Source organism: Megalops cyprinoides, chromosome 5 (assembly GCF_013368585.1).
Source record: "Megalops cyprinoides isolate fMegCyp1 chromosome 5, fMegCyp1.pri, whole genome shotgun sequence".
Lineage (NCBI taxonomy): Eukaryota > Metazoa > Chordata > Actinopteri > Elopiformes > Megalopidae > Megalops > Megalops cyprinoides.
Window position 1 is genome coordinate 25,678,145 of NC_050587.1, and position 16,856 is coordinate 25,695,000.

A 16,856-nucleotide genomic window follows, 5' to 3' on the forward strand; every position below is an offset into this window, starting at 1 on the left:
TCATTTCTGCACCTCTGCACACACAAGCAAGTCAAGTAAGTCAAACTCTCAAGTTCAGACAGCCTGTCTCACACACACACACACACACACACACACACACACACACACACACACACACACACACACACACACACATACACACACACACACACACACACACACACACACACTGCACAGAAAGACATGTGCATAGACTGGTGAACACAAACAGACAGTTTGACTAAATACCCACATAGAACCAAATACACAGAAACACAGAATTTTCAGAAATGGTATTGCCGTTAATTTGAGGGTCTGGGACACCCTTGTTCCTCCATATAGGACAAGCACAAAGAAAAAGAGGATAAAGGTCAGGGGTCAAAGTGCCGAAACCATCCCTGTGGATGTCTGTACAGCTGGCCGTGACTCCATGGGGAGGGTCAGGATCCAGAGAGCTGTGGTTTGAAGGCTGTGGAGGACTGTTCTGTAACTCTGCCCCCCCCCCCCCTTCCTATTGCTCCAGCAGAACCCAGCAGCAAAAGTGCTTTAAAGATAAAAAGTCCATAAGATTTCCAGGACAGATGCATGGATGGATGGATAAATAAGTAAGTAAATAAGTAAGTAAGTAAGTAAATAAATAAATAATGGATGAGATGATGACTGTGGAGGCAGTTCCTCTTCACTCCGGAGGTTAGGGGTTAAATTCCAGCTTAATCAAGGAAAGAGGGCTCAGTGCATAGCTCTCTCTCTTTGTCTGTCTGTCTCTCTCTTTCTTTCTCACTGCCCCTATCTTCCTTCCTCTCCTTGAAAGGGGCAGGGCCAGTGGCTCTTGTCCAGTGCAAATCCTCATTTGCAGTCCATTTCCCTCCCTTTCAGCGTGACATCATTCGCACAAATTCTGAAAGTGAGACAAAAAGAATAGGAGAAATAAGAACCAAACCCACAAGAGACTGAAGCCATTACCGCTGAAGTTAATCATAGATGTCCTGAGCAGAGATGGTGAGGTCAATGATTCTCCATGTGAAAGCTGCGTTTACCCACAATGCATTGAGGACGGGCACAGAAAAGTGTATCCACAGTTGGAGCATTTACAAAGCCATAATTATCCTCCTAAATTGCTATAAAATCTCCTGATTGGTGAATTGTGAAATAAGGGGAAGGGAGACACTATATCATGTAAATCACTGAAGAACGTTGCAGTTAAAAATACCAAGCAGCACGGAAGCTTGCAGGGTGGTAATCTCTAGGTGATATAATCCTTTGGCAGAGCGATAATCTGACAGGCCTTCCTGCGCCTGCTCTCAGCAGCGTAGTGGAGCATCAAAGCGCTTCACACGGCTTGTCCCTTGGAGGGTCATACTTACTCTATGCATGCTGTACTCATACTGTGCTCATACTGCACACATACTGTACTCATTCACCACACATACTGTACTCACACTGTACCCACACGGTTCCCATTCTGTACACGTACTGCACACATACTGTAGATAACTAACAACCACGTACTCTAATAGAAAGATACAACCATGTGCCATCTCTTCTAAACATTTCCAGTCAATCAAAAGAAGAACTCTGTCACATTTCTCTTATAGACCTCTAATATCTCTCTCTTTCTCTCCATCTTCCTTTTCAGATTCTTTCTGAGAGGAGGGTCCAGTATACCTCCCTTTGATGACCCCCCTCACTGCTGAAACAAGGAGGCAGAAACCTACCAGGTGAAGAGAAAATTGGGCAGGTGACGTGACTCACCCTCAAAATCGACGTGTCCGTCACCGTTTAGGTCGATGTCCCTCAGAATGTCCTCCAGGTCCCTGTGACCAACCTGCAGGATGAGGGACAGACACAGGTTTCACCAGGTGTAGGTGACACATTTTGATGGACAGCTGGGTGGATGGACAGAAAGACATTGACGCAGAAATAACGTTGGGCCTCACCTGTTGTCCTAACAGCTTCTTCATGGCCTCTCTGAGCTCAGCTGTGCTGATCTCTCCATCTCCATTAGTGTCAAACTGAGGGGGGCAGGGAACAGGCATGATGTCAGAGGGTAGTTTTAGGGTCATTTGTACTCTTTTTTAGAGACATTTACTGGTTTTAAAAGATTCGCCTGCATGGAGGCTTTATAATTCCTCCCCTGGGAGATTAACCTGCATGACCACTAACAGCACCAGAACTCTATGTCCTTTCCAAGCATTGCTGAGACAAAGAAGTGAGGTGAATTGTACATGAATATACATGACTAGACATGAATAGACATGAATAGAGAGCGAAGATGAGGAGCAAAATAATAAAAGAGGACAGAGGGAGAAACACGGTCTCGTGACCTCGTTCCTCTGTCATTCCATTTCAAATTCTGCTGGATTGAGACTGAGTGAGACACAGCCACCCTTTCTCTCTCCCTTTGCCTCTCTGTGTTGCACTCTCCTCCTCTTTCTCTCTCTCCCTGTGTGCATCATCATCAGTCCTTCATTGTTAGCTACACAGATGACGAGGTTGCCATGATTTCTGGTGCAATTCTGTGTTCTGTTTTCTTTTCTTATTTTTTTGGAGTGTTGGGACAGGGGTCGGTGATGGGTGAGGGTACTGGATGTACTTTGTACGATGGGTTTGTGGTTGTACCTTTGGAAACATTGTATTTGAATGATATGTGAAAACCTTTTATGGTACAATAAAGAATCTCAACAACATCAGAAGTCAAATCTATTCCTGTCTCACCCTTTGTTTTGTACTTCTGTCCAATACGGACATGAAATATGTCCTGTAAACATTGCCAAATCATAGTGTCACTGGTAAAAAAAATACAGTTAAATAAGTGAACAGAAATACAGGTGCAGCATAGCAGTTTTAGGAATGATATCTGCAGTAATAAAGTGATTTATAATATCCATCTGTCTAATTTTTCATTAGTTATTATTCAGTGCTGGTTACTCACTGTCCCCTGGCCGTGGCAGGATGAGTTGCTGTACTCTCAGTCAGAAACACACTGTGCTCTCTGCGGGGTCACTGGTACTTCTCCTTACTTGACTTTGCCTTTTTATAGTTTTTTTATTGTCAAACAAGTGAAATGGTTTCTCATTTGGAAAAAAATATATTGGAATGTATCTTGTGTTTTGCTCCCCCCTTTACCTCTTTGAAGGCATCCCTCAGCTCCTTAACACCAATCATATCCGCAGTTTCAGCAAGCAGTTTTGGTCCCATCAGCTCTACGAAATCTTCAAAATCCACATGACCCCCCACTGAAAGAGAAGAGGGGGGCAGACAGCACATTTTAGTGAACACTCAGAGTGTACACTTCAGTGGTCAGCATTATGGTCACTTATTAATCTGCACATTATGGTCACTTATTAATCTGCATTTATTAATCTGTGTGCAAATAAACCACAAACATGCTCACACGCACACACACATTTACACACACACATGACACACGATGATGATGAGGATTATGAAGAAGGTATGATTACTGGAACAAAAGTCCAATTCACCCTCCAGGCGCACCTACTCACACACACACACACACACTCACACAGATATATGCATGCAAAGACACATATACTCACAGTTCATGTTGATCTGCTGGCTCAGTTCTATCAGTTCCATCTCTGTGGGCATGTAGCCCATGGTTCTCATGCAGTTCCCTAGATCCTTGCAGCCGATAAAGCCGTCTTTGTCCTTATCAAACTCTTTAAAGGCCTCCCTCAACTCTGTCAATGAGATAGAGAGAGAGAGGGGAGAGAGATATTGTTTGCTATTTCTGTGACAGGCTGTTCTCTTTAAAGGAAGAGTTGCAGAAGTATGTTTTTAATCTGAAAATGGACATTAACGATGCCGACGATGATGATGAGGATTATGAAGAGGGTATGATCACTGGAACAAAAATCCAATTCACCCTCCAGGGGCACCTACTCACACACACACACACACGCGCACACACACACACACAGACTCACCATCCATCTCTTCTGGTCGCAGCTCTCTGTCCTGTAAAAAGAGCACAAAATGCAGTAACTGTCCTCATGTTCCCTGCTGCACAGAAACATCGTTTTTCATGTTTTATTTAAGAATAATTCATACATAATTTAAATGCCACAATGCCACTCTGTACCAGCTGAGTCTGCTAGGCCCAGAATCCACTTTCCTTTTGGGTGCAGTAACCATTCCCCCCGATCAGAACCTGCTCTCTGGATTCTGTCTTCTGTGATCAGCTCTGTGATCTCTGGCTTGCTTGTTGTACCTACAAGCCCATATCACTGGGACTCATTTTTGGCACTTCTAGTTAAAAAACAAATTATTGCACCAAATTCACAGGAAAATGCTGAAGTTTATCACCCTGCAGTATATTTTAAAAGTGTGTTATAAAAGAGTTTTCACCGATTATGAAACTGTGCTCTTTTGACAATTATATAAACCAGATGCTCCTTCATAGAGGATCACATTGCATTACAGGTTGCTTTGCAGATGGTTTTATCCAGAGCTGTGTATGCAGATTACAGCTTTTATAGGTTTATACATTTACACAGCTGGATAGATGAGATAAGACATTTACACACATTCCTTCTGATCATACCTCCATGCTGATCACACATCCCTACCAGTCGCACATCCATACTGATCACACTGCCATACAAAGGCCTTAGAGACCCATGGGAATGCTAACCTATCTGTATATTGTTCATTATAAGGACAAGCACAGTCCTCAGGATGGCTGCATCTTTGGTGCTGTAGAACCACTGACCATAACCACTGACCAGAGCCATTGACCATAACTACTGACTGCAGTGAATGATTGTAACCATGGACCAGAGCCGTTGACTACAATCACTGACCAGAGCCATTGACTGCAGTCTCTGGCTAGAGCAATTCGCCATAACCACTGACCACAGTCACTGCCTCTTGCTACACACCACGTGTGATGCATGGATGTGGAACAGGCGCTGCTGGTTTTACTGACATGCTCAAGGCAACAATCACAACCTGGAGATTCAGCCTGCAAGATTCTGTCCTGGCTTGCAATACCAAAATCCGTAATCAGTGGGAGCGGCACTTTTTCTGCTTGGCTTCACTCTACAGACGTGGACTGGGCCAGGGAATGGACGGCTGGATGTACAGACATACGCAGCTCCTTCATGCCACTATATGGCAATGCAAAAAGACTGAGGAGCAGAGTTAACATGCACAAATACACACCCCACAATGCTCTGCCTGAGGTTCAGAGTGTCAAATTTCTGTACAAAAAGGCATTTCTGTGCATGGCATCTTTCTGCAGTGTCTAGTGGGAACTGTCAATCAGCCTCCATAATTGCATTAATTGTGTCTTAATTCCTTTAATGAACTCATTTCCAGAACGTGAAGGTGAAATCTCCCATCAGTCCTTTCTGCAGGTCCAGAGAGGTCACAGGTTACAGAAGTTGCAGAGTGACAGAAGTTGATGTGTTGTCCCGCATTGTCAATGGTCTGACCCTGTATCCCCTCATGCCCTGGGATGTTGTCATAGCAGCAGATTAATGTAAGAGCAGACCATTGGCAGCCATTCTAACACAACTGCAGGGAAAGCAGACGTAAAGACTGCAGAGGAAGGGGCTTTAGAGTGGCAGCAGTGCTCTGCTTTTGCCTCTCTCTAGCAACGAACACAGTGTTGCACACACTGCCACACACTCATACAACAGACTAGTCTGCTCTGTCCATGTGTGTGTGTTCTTAGAGAAAGACAATGTAAGGACTTGGGAATGAGTACATGCGTGTGTCTGTGTATGTGTGTGTGTGTGTGTGTGTGTGTGTGTGTGTGTGTGAGTGTATGTATGTGTGAGCATGCATGCATGCGTGCGTGCATGTGTGTGTGTGAGTGTGTGTGTGTGTGTGTGTTTGTGTGTGTATGTATGTGTGGGCATGCATGCATGCATGCGTGCATGTGTGTGTGTGTGTGTGTGTGAGTGTGTGTGTGTGTGCAAACTTACGTACAGCCTGCCGACTCTCTGCGAATCCCTTGCGGAGGAAGATGCAGGCAGGCCCCAGCACGTTGTGCATGAGGGCGCAGTTCTGGGCGAGGGCCACTAGGGGCTCCTGATAGGCCCCACCTGCCCCCCCCTCCTCGCATGACTGCACCGCTCTGTAGCTCCTCTTCTGGTCCTGCTCTTTCCGGAGGAGGGGGGGTCCCGGGGGGGTGGGGGGGCAGAGACAGTGTTAGAGACAGAGCTGCAGTTTACGGACAAAATGAATAAAATGGTACGGGTGTTGCTGGGGGTAGGGGGGAGGGGCTCAGTTTTGGGGTGGTATGGCAAGGCAAGGGAGGGTTCACAGGTGTTAGGCTCATATGTCATGCTTATGCCTGTTACACTTGTCAGTCTGTCAATCTGTCAGTCTATCAGTCACCTTTGTATTCGCACACCTGATGACTCTGCTCTGTGTTAGAATCTACTCAAGGTTGGTCTCATGCATGAAAGTGCATTCCCTTACAGGAATGGGTGAACTAATATTCACAAATACGTTCTGCCTTTTATTGCACAGCAGATTGACAAAGTGAGCAGTGCTCATCTGGTCCATATGACAAAATAGAGAACAAGGTAGACTCATCCCATGGAACATTAAGAGCACAATGTATTTATGCTATTACACTATTATTACAATATTTTGTGTAATTAATATTTCACAACACAGTTTTATATAGTGAATATAGATGAAAAGATATGAAACACAATCCTCCAGTGTATATAAACCTCAAACTCAACCTGAACCCTAAATCTAACATGAACCCTAAACTTAATCTGAACCCTAAATTGAGTCTTTAATCTAAACAAAACCCTAAGGCTAACCTTCATCTTGAATTTGACCTAAACCCAAACACAGTCATAGTTTGGTACCTTATGCTCATTCACATGCACACACACACACACACACACACATTAATACAGAAGTTGCTCAGTACTAATGAACAATTATGTAATAAGTGAGTATGTAAAGACTCCACGAGTGTGTGAAGTGTGACCTAGTTGTTAACGAGCGATAGACAGCTGGCTGCCACAGCCCCAGGGGGAGAATGACAGAGGAGAAAGCTGTTTTAGCTCTTTATCATAAAAAACACAGTGGAAGCATAGGAGTGTGAAGACTTGTTTGTAAAATGAATATATATCCCTACATCACTGCAGAAATATATTTCTAAAATAATTTTTTTTTTTTTAAAAATAGACTTCGGTATGTTACCACAAAGCAATATCATGCAACAAAAGGAATTGAGTTTGTTGCCAACCGGAGAGAGCCATTGTCCACATCAACCAAAAAGCACTACCAAACAAAGTTTACATATTAACTTGATTATCACTGCAATATAAAATTGCCGCTGTTATTGTTCTTTTGAATTATTAATGTCCAGCACTCTCAAGCCTTTACTCGTACAGACTGTTTCTCACTGATTCTTGGTGCATATTATTGCCTTTAATAAAGAGAATTTACACATATTTACATTCATACAAAACACTGGGCTGAAAAATAACCTGTCTGAAATCATAGTGTTTGGCTGGTTACACTAATCCTTTTTGGATACAATCTGGATTACAATAATTACAAAAATTCTGATTGAAAAAACAGCAATACCTTGTTATTAAATTATATTTCTCAGGCAACCAATAACTTTGTCATGAGCATAAGACTGTGGGAAATAGAGATAGAGATAGAGAGAGAGAGAGAGAGAGAGAGAAAGAGAGGGGGGGGGGGGGCAAAGGGACCATGTTTGTCAACTTCAGTTACTTACAGTGGGAATTACAGGCGCAAGAGCAGAGCTATCCGGCCATGTCATTATAATGACCAATTAGCCCACAGCCTCAGGGAATGCTCCTCCATAAAGTCCCAATTAGACAGGATGCTCCAGGTTAATTAGAAAAGAAACATCTTTCAGCACAAACCTTGGGAATGCTGTCCTCTACCAAGTGAGAATGTGCCTTCATGCAAGGTCACTCGAACAATCTCCCTCTCCATCTTCAGAGACAGGAGCATGCAGTCTGGTGGCCAGTGGAGCACCAGGGCGACACCCCCAGACATGCAGACATTTTGGGTAGTGCCCTACATTCTATGGAATGTGGTGAGTGAACAGCTGTCCTGTGCTGGACTGGGATCAGCCAGGCAGCCTCACTTACACTTATAAAAATATGCAGTAAACCGTCTCAGGGTTACTTGCATTGCTCTCCTCCTCCCTCCTCATCCCTTGTTTTTCCTCCTTTTCCCTCTCCCCTTTTTTTCTCACCCCCCCCCCCCCGCTCTTTCATCCTGAACTGCAACTCCCTCTTGCCTCACAGCAACAAAACAGGAAGACATGAAACAGACTGCGCTGGGTGACACGTCAAGACTTCCATCAGTAACACACAGTCAACATCAGAATCATCAGCATTGTCTGTAATCTGGTCAGATGTGATCCTCTGCAATTTTCCAGATGTAATTTCCCAGATTTTCTTCAACTGGACTGGATTTGCTGGGTTTACTGGTGTTTTGATTCCCTCTGGAAAATATACTCAGTCCACAATAAGATTGTAGAAATAGGTCACAAACAAATACATATTGACTGACCGATCAATTGATTGATTGGTTGATTGATTGATGGCTTGCTTGCTTGATAGATTCTTTTCCCCTTTCTTCCCTCTCCCCTCTCCAGGCCTCCTGTGGTTCATTATGTTCGCATTTGCACTGATGTGGGCTGTTTTTCTGAGTGAGAATGAGAATGTGCTAAAGCCCCATGAAAAACCTGTTGTGCAAAAGGAAATAAACATAATGAAACACATCAGTTCTAGTACCCATTCCCTGAAGTGAAGTGTAATGCAATCTTATTTTGGGCCTAAAGATTAGTGCTAGGCACTGTGTCTGTGCTAATTTGATATAATTTTATATTATTAGCCTGGATCATTTTTAGGAATTATATGTATGATATGATAAAGGATGACATTGCTTTTGTGATCATAATTTTAAGAATAGTGTAATTGTTGTATGCTTATTTTAGTACTGTTACAACACTATCAGCCTGGATCTTTATCACTGAGGTATTACTTGACATTCTGTGGCTGTTGCCCTTTTTCTTACTGCTGCTATGACATGTGCATTATATATGGTATCCTGGCAGCCTTGTACGTCACTCTGGATAAGGGAGCCAAGTGAATAAATAAATAAATAAATAAATCCATCTATCTGTCTCAGGGCCGGAGGTGTGAGGCTCAGGGTTGTGTGGAGCAGAGAGCAGAGCTGTACTCTACAGCTGTTCCTGCTGCATATATTCTGCCTCCACTGCAGAGATTTTAATTAGTATCCAGTTGATTAGAGACTCCAAATGAGCTGGGCTATGGAAACAGTCCTATACTAAATTACTACGCGCACCCACACACACACACACACACACACGCGCGTACTAACTCACTTACATACACACATACACTCACGCATATGCACGCATGCCCATACACACATACACATGCACACACATTGTAACATACTCACACACATGTAAACATCCACACACATACAAATATTAATACACACACACAATCCCACACAGACACACAAACATTAACCCAGACATATTAAGACACACAAAGCCAACCCACACACACGGACACACATACTCACACACGCGCGTGTGCACACACACACACGTAGCTCCCCCCTAAGACTCACTCATGCGTGACCTTGGCACTCCATCTGTTACCGTGGCAGCTATGGTGCCAGTCGTGGTGCCAACTCCTTGTTCAGATGCTCATTACAGTGTGTCTCAATGTTGTCATCTGAGGCAGTACATGTAATGATGATGACAACATTTAAAACTGAAAAATTCTATTAAATAGAAAAGATTTGCGTGGTTTCATGTGTGGTTTGATGGTGTCGTGTCCTGGGACACACTGACCTATGTATGCTTGGTCAAAATCAGTTGCCACAGGTACAACTCCTTGGTCATTATTTTGCTATAATATTTGATAATATTCAAATTAGATTAGATTGGATGGATGTCAGGACCACCCAAAATGAGTCCTGGGGTCTGCATATGCTGGTTTTTATTTCAACTGAAAATGCCATTCCCCAAGAGCAATGAGCTGACAAAGATCTCCAGCATGAATCAGACATTTACAGTCTTCTGCCCCCAAGGTCATGCTGTATAACATGTTTATCCAATTGCTTTCTGATCAATCAGATCTCTTCTCAGAAGCAGAAAGTGATGTGATGTGCACTGTGGCAGTTTTCTGTAGAATAGAGGTTATGTTTGTTTGTTTGTTTGATTGATTGGCACACTGATTTATTAGACAAGTGGAATCACACTAAATGTTGGAAGTATAAACACCTGTTTAGTGAAGCTACACACCTGCCTTTGGACGTGGAGGACAAGGCAAAGGGCAGAATGAGTTTAATGATATGTTTTCAATCACCTTGATTGATTTAGGGGTTGACTGGAGTAGCAGGCACACAGGGGTGCCTTAGGGCTGAGTTTGGATGTATTAAGCCCCTGATATATAAATGCAGGCTGTATTGCAAATTTGAACACATAACACATAACATTTTCTCTTGCCGAGATAAATTAAGTGCCATTTGAAATACCACTGGGAGATGCTGGTGTCAGAGAAAGGACAACATCCTCATCAGCACTAGTTGTGTTTTCACCAGCTCTTTGACAAAGGGACAAATAATAAAATCATAACTCCTGCCTCTTTAAGCCACATAAATCACCTGTTAATGAATGCACAGATTTAACTCTTTGAGATCTGAGTCCCATCAAATGATACTTCCTGTTTCAGAGGGCATAAAAGAGTGATGGTAGGGCCTTAGGTATTAGACAGATCAGCTCTGATCAGATCTGAACACTACAGCTGTTAAATAATATTTGAACTGCCCCATTACTTATTAACTGTCAGGAAAAGAATACCAAAATGAAACAGCCTTTTTCCAAGCTACAACTAATACAGAACATACAATGCATGCATATAAAATGTTCATTCTGGTGATTTATTTCACATTTAATTAAGACACACTTAATTAAGACTTAGTCTTTGTGCTATCCATCTGTTACAAATGCCTCCTTCTGACAACAGAACTGTGTTCTCAACCTTGAGTCCATAGCCAAAAGTCTCTCTCTCTCTCTCTCTCTCTCTCTCTCTCTCTGTTTGTCTCTCTTCCTCTATTTTGGGAGTTGGGTTGTCTCGCCTGTCTCATTCATTCTGGGATGCTCTCTGCTGGGCTGCTCTGTTGGGCACCTGTCTATGGATATACTACAGTACAGGCGGTACTATAAGGCAAAGTATCATTCAGGCTACAGTCTACCATACAACATAGAATATAGTACACATTACACCATAGTTTATGGTTTAGTCTTCAGTGGAAATGGAGTAGGGTAGATATTACATTATGCCATAAAAGTACAGTACACATTAAACTACAGTGTGTTGTACATCTATAGTGTACAGCAGAGTAAAGTATACGTCACAGTCTGGTTTAAGGTAGAGTACAGTACAGGCGATATTATAAGGTATAGTAGAGGCTACATTATAACATATAGTACACACTATAGCATTTTCACCAAAATTTAATGCCCACGATTGTCACCTGCATGTCTTCAAGCACCAGTGTGTGAAAACTCTTGTTGCTGGACTGATTCATGTAGCTCTTTAGATTAGCTAACAATGCCTTTTATCAAAAAATTGTGAGAGTTTAAACTACGCTACAAAAAAACACATTGCCATGACATGAATCAGTGTTTATCAGTGAAAATATAATGCTAATACTTTTGCCTTTACACACTTTTCATACAAGCACAATATCAAGTCAAAATAACCTTAGCTATTCACCTGGATTATGGTAGAGGCTAAAGTATAAGGCGAAAGACAGAACAAAATATAAATACGGTATAGTATAGAGTACATTATATTTTTAGTGACATTATAGTATGCGGTAAAGTATAGTACATGGTATAGTATAGTACAATATCGCACATCACAATCCAGCATAAATCATCCACACACAATCCAGTATGGTCTAACACAATGAGCAGGATTTCATACCACCAGTGCACTAAAGACCATATACAGCATGGGACAGATGTTACTCTCTGGTCTGGTTTTGTATGTCACTATCCACAACACTGTCCAGACAACAATTTACTTCTGAATTAAAAAATGCAACAACGCAAAGCACTCCATCTGCGGTTATTGCGGTCCAGTACAATGAAATTTAGCACAGTGCAATATAGTAAAGAATGTAGTACATCACTGTCATTGTGTGTAATCCAGAATGTCACAGAGTAGAGTCCAGCTCAGTCTAATTGAGCTCAGTCATAGAACATTCCCTTACATGCCAGCACTGACTCCTGCTCTACACCTCTGCCTGGCTCAAACCCAAACATCCCTTCTTCGTCCCGAGTCGACCCGGTCCAATTCCAGACAAACCGCGGTCTCAGCGGTTAGAACGTAAATGGTCAAGGGTTGAGGGGACGGACAGCGAAGAGCTCGCTTACCTTCTTGGAGAGATTTCTGAGCGGAGACTTTACGCAGTTTCCCATAGTCGGTCTGTCTGTCTCCCTCTGTGTCTGTCAGCCTCTGTGTGCCTGTGTGTCTGTCTGTGTGCACGCATGTGTGTGCGTTTGTGGGTGTGCGTGTGTGTGCATGCACAAGTGGGAAAGGTCAAGTTCGAGTGGCGGCTCTTGGGGTGGTTTTGAATTGAAGGCTGAGATTTGGTGGAGGAAAATATAGAATGAGAGCAACAGCAAAGGTGGGGTGAGATGCAGGGAGAGAGGGAGAGAGAAACGGGGAGAGAGAGAGACCGACAGGAAGAGGGAGAGGGGGAGAGAGAGGTAGAGAGACAGATGAGGGAAAAAGGCAAAATGGAAGGAGTCAGGGAAGGACAGAAAATATTAAAAACCCAGGGAGAGAGGGAGAGACAGGAAGGCATGCGTGTCTTCCTGGTGAGAAGCAAGCGCTCAAAGCAGAAAATGCAAGATTGCTTATTCATTTGCTCACTCTCTCCCTCTCTCTCTCTCTCTCTCTCTCTCTCTTTCTCTCACACTCTCTCTCGCTCTCTCTCCCGCACAGTTTTAATCCATCCATCCAAACAAATGAAGGCGCAAGAGATACACAGAGACTTATTCGGACAAGCATATTACCTTCCCCCGAGCGAGAGTTGGAGACACTAATCCAAACACACACGCGCACGCACGCTCCATTACACACACACGGAAGTGAGGCTGTGTAGCTATAAATACCACACACACACGCACACACACACACACACACACACACACACACACACACAAACACACAAACACACACACGCATGCACACACACATACACACAAACACATACTCACATGCGCATTCTCAGTCACATATGCACACACTCACACACACGTACACTGACAAATGTGCAAGCATACACACACACACACACACACACACACACACACACACACACACACAAATGCATCCACACATACTCATGCACACATACACACACATTCACACAAACATACACATACACACAATGTCATTGGCTACCATGAAGGACAATCCTGAGATTAACAGCCAACCTAACAAAAAGACACACTAAAATGAAGATGAGAGGCCTGGGGTGTGTGGCACAAAGACGCGCCTGAGTCAGTGAGCTCTCCCACATCCCCAGTCAGGGGAATGGTGTTCAGAGACACCTAGTCCTGTCAGCTCCAGTCAACCACCTGCAGTATCACACGCGTGTGCTCTGACCCCTGCTGAGGGTCACATGACCACCAGAGTCCCCTCCTCCTTCATCACTGCCACACACCCCTTCCTCATGCCTCTCACTCCTCCCTCTCTCCTCCCTCCCTCTGCCCCTTCTCTGTCTCTGTCTTTCCCTCCCTCTCTGCTCCATCTTCCTCTCTGTCTCTCTCTCTCTCTCTCTCCCTCTCTCTCTCCTGATGATTCGGCCCTGTGAGTTATCCCCTCATTCACCGGAGGCTCATTGTGAACTTCAGAACACATCACAAATCAGACACACGCGCCGTCCGCTTACATCACATCAGTGCAGTGCAGGCAGACACACACATACACAAACTCATGCACACACACACACACACACACACACACACACACACACACACACACACACACGGGTACACACACACCAAGATGGCAAGACCATGCAGTGCAGAGATACACAGGCAAATGCACACACAGACACACAGACACAGACACACACACACACATGCACACGCACACAAATATACACACATAAACCAAATGTCAGGGGAGAAATTGGCAGCTAATTTGAAGTGGAATGTTAATGATTGGGGTCTGGGTTTAATGAGACTCTGAGGTCAGGATTAATCCCATTGGATACAGTGACACATGCTGGCAAAGAGGAGGCGGGGTTCTCTTACAGCATTTCATTAGGATGCGCTTTGGCAGCCATGCATTGTATGTACAATACCAAAACACATATACTGCATCCAAAATTACAGCCTAGATATACTGTATCCACAGTATCAGCATTGTTTGCTTATTTGGTATTTGATTTGGGTGAAAAATACAGTTTCCGTTTTGTGAGAGGTGTGAACCAAGAGAGACAGAGAAAGAGAGAGGCCGAGAGAGAGAGAGAGAGAGAGAGAGAGAGAGAGAGAGAGAGAGAGATGAAGTGAACATGAGGGAAGAAAAAACAGAATGGAGAGAGACTGATGGAGCTGGGGAGAGAAGGGGGAGAACTGTCTGCCCAGGTTGAGCAAAAACCTGCTATGCAAACTATCAATGGACAGATCCAGAGGCTAACACACCCAATTCTGTGAGGGCATTCACTACCACGGCAGCAACTTCTTTCACAGACTGTTGTGTGAAAAAGGTCTGGGGTCTTTCCAAATCACAGCACAGAGAACATGGCAATATGACGCCATTTACCATGTATTGTGTGTGTGTGTGCATATGTATATTTTATGCTGAAGGAATGCAAGGCATGATATGTTTGTGAATGTATGAGTAGCTTTCAAGAGGCAGTTATTTGCAAGTAGAACAGGAATCACTGTCAGCTGACTTTGAATGTCCCTTGTTGTTCGTATATGACTCTGCATAAGCCTATTTTTCATGTACAAACTAATCTACTGACCCACAAAAACACTTCAGGCAAAAATCATGACCACTTCTCTGAACACTAGCCTTGTGGTTAAAAATACTTAACTAGAAATATAGTAAATGCATTATATCCATAATACATAGATCAAAAATAGAAAGCAAAGGTCTTAATATTCCACACACACACACACACACACACACACACACACACACACACACACACGCACGTACACACACACACATATACACACACACACATACACATGCACACAAACATACACACACACAAACATACACACACACACATATACATGCACACACATACATATGCGCACACACACACACACACACACACACACACACACCCTTATTTCCACGGGGGGGTCTTCCCCTGTAGTTTGCAGAAAGGGGTCAGTCTCAGACTATATTTGTTTGGCTTCTTTGACAGATAGAATGGGAAGAGGCGCAGATTCTGCCCCTTTAAGTGCAGTTCCAGGTTGTGATTAAAGAGGAGAAAAAGGAGTGTACACCCTGGGACTTTAAACGTGACCACCTGTCATTCCTCACTACTCCTCTCTTTACCCTCATCCCTTCCTTTCCTCCATCTTCTCTGGATTTATCCCCTCCCTCCCAGTGGAGACCTTTGAGTGCTTGCATCCCTCCAGGAGAACACATGCCTTCCTCTCTCTCTCTCTCTCTCTCTCTTTCTCTCACTCTCTTTCTCTCTCTCATACTCTCGCTCCATCCCTCTCAGTCTCTCGATATCTCTCTTCTCAATGGAGACCATGGCAAGGTCATTCCAACCCAAGCAGAAATGCAGACAATAGCAGAAAGACAGAGAGAGGGAGAGAGAGTAAACCTTGCTTTACCCAGCAATATTATATATTGTGAAGGCACATCAACAAAGCACTACAAGAATTTCTGAGAGAACAAGACTTGACTTGGAAATATTAGAAATATCCATGTTTTTCCCTCCCATAGTGCTTCACCCCCATCCAATTGCATAGGAAGATTCCTCCAAAAATGAAACTGGTTTACGGGTTGGAATGTAGCATAGCAATAAGGTAAAGACTTCCTCTGTGCTTAAACATTGCATACCAATACATTAGCCAAAAACATGCTCATCAATTTACAGGTTTTGAAATCCTGCAATTTCCCACTTTATTTTGCTCACCTAAGAAGATGTGGTGAGCAAATCATTTCCTGGTTTCCCTTGTGCAAAATGTCTACTATGAATTGTACTGTGAAAGTCTGATTTTAGTTAGCACAATGTGAAATAATATGGATTGACTGATTGAAGGTAGGCTGTGTCCTGTTCTTGTTGCCGTCTCACTACACAGTAAACCTCACTTCGCGTTCTGCAGTACAGACAGTACTAATTTCTCTACAGCGACAGTGAGTGGCCACACAGGGAGTCTGCAGTCTGTTTCAAAAACACGTGAAATGGAATTGAACTGAATTAGCTATTTCACGCCATGTTTACACATGACATAGAGCTGGAGAAAGGGGATCGCTGCTGATTGGCATGCTTGTCATAAACTCGGATATCCTCATGATATCCTGTGGGCTCCGAGGAATCAGATCAGCAAAGGATTCTAATTTCACCCTGGCAGATGAGACACAGGTGAAACAGCAGCCACATGCTGGATGCCCCCAGTTGTGACAGAGGCCAAACATAATTGTATGATTGTATGATACTGTATGATTTACACATACTTAAACCTTTGTCTGAAGTGACATCTCAAGATGACATGAGTCATTATGCTGGATTGCAGCATTACCCAAAAACTCTGTTTTTTCTTTGAAGTTAAGTATCTCGACCTGTGATTTTGA

At 43.5% G+C, this 16,856-nt stretch overlaps 1 protein-coding gene across 3 annotated transcripts in view; it reads right to left on the reverse strand.

Annotated features, from left to right (window-relative positions):
• Nucleotides 1–480: 480 nt before the first annotated feature.
• The window catches only part of LOC118778018 (calcium-binding protein 1-like), a 23,659-nt gene continuing 7,283 nt past the window's right edge, over nt 481–16,856 (reverse strand). The window contains exons 1-9 of one of the 3 annotated variants that reach the window (XM_036529325.1): nt 13,094–13,151; nt 12,449–12,657; nt 5,938–6,105; nt 3,930–3,960; nt 3,540–3,683; nt 3,106–3,215; nt 1,917–1,991; nt 1,732–1,804; nt 481–877 (exon numbers count right to left, since the gene is read on the reverse strand). In XM_036529325.1, coding sequence (XP_036385218.1) covers nt 852–877; nt 1,732–1,804; nt 1,917–1,991; nt 3,106–3,215; nt 3,540–3,683; nt 3,930–3,960; nt 5,938–6,105; nt 12,449–12,493 — 672 coding nt within the window. In that variant the 5' untranslated portion in view covers nt 12,494–12,657; nt 13,094–13,151 and the 3' untranslated portion in view covers nt 481–851. Of the gene's footprint in view, nt 878–1,731; nt 1,805–1,916; nt 1,992–3,105; nt 3,216–3,539; nt 3,684–3,929; nt 3,961–5,937; nt 6,106–12,448; nt 12,763–13,093; nt 13,152–16,856 lie in introns of those variants that run through there. The other 2 variants (XM_036529324.1, XM_036529323.1) reach the window with 2 other exon arrangements.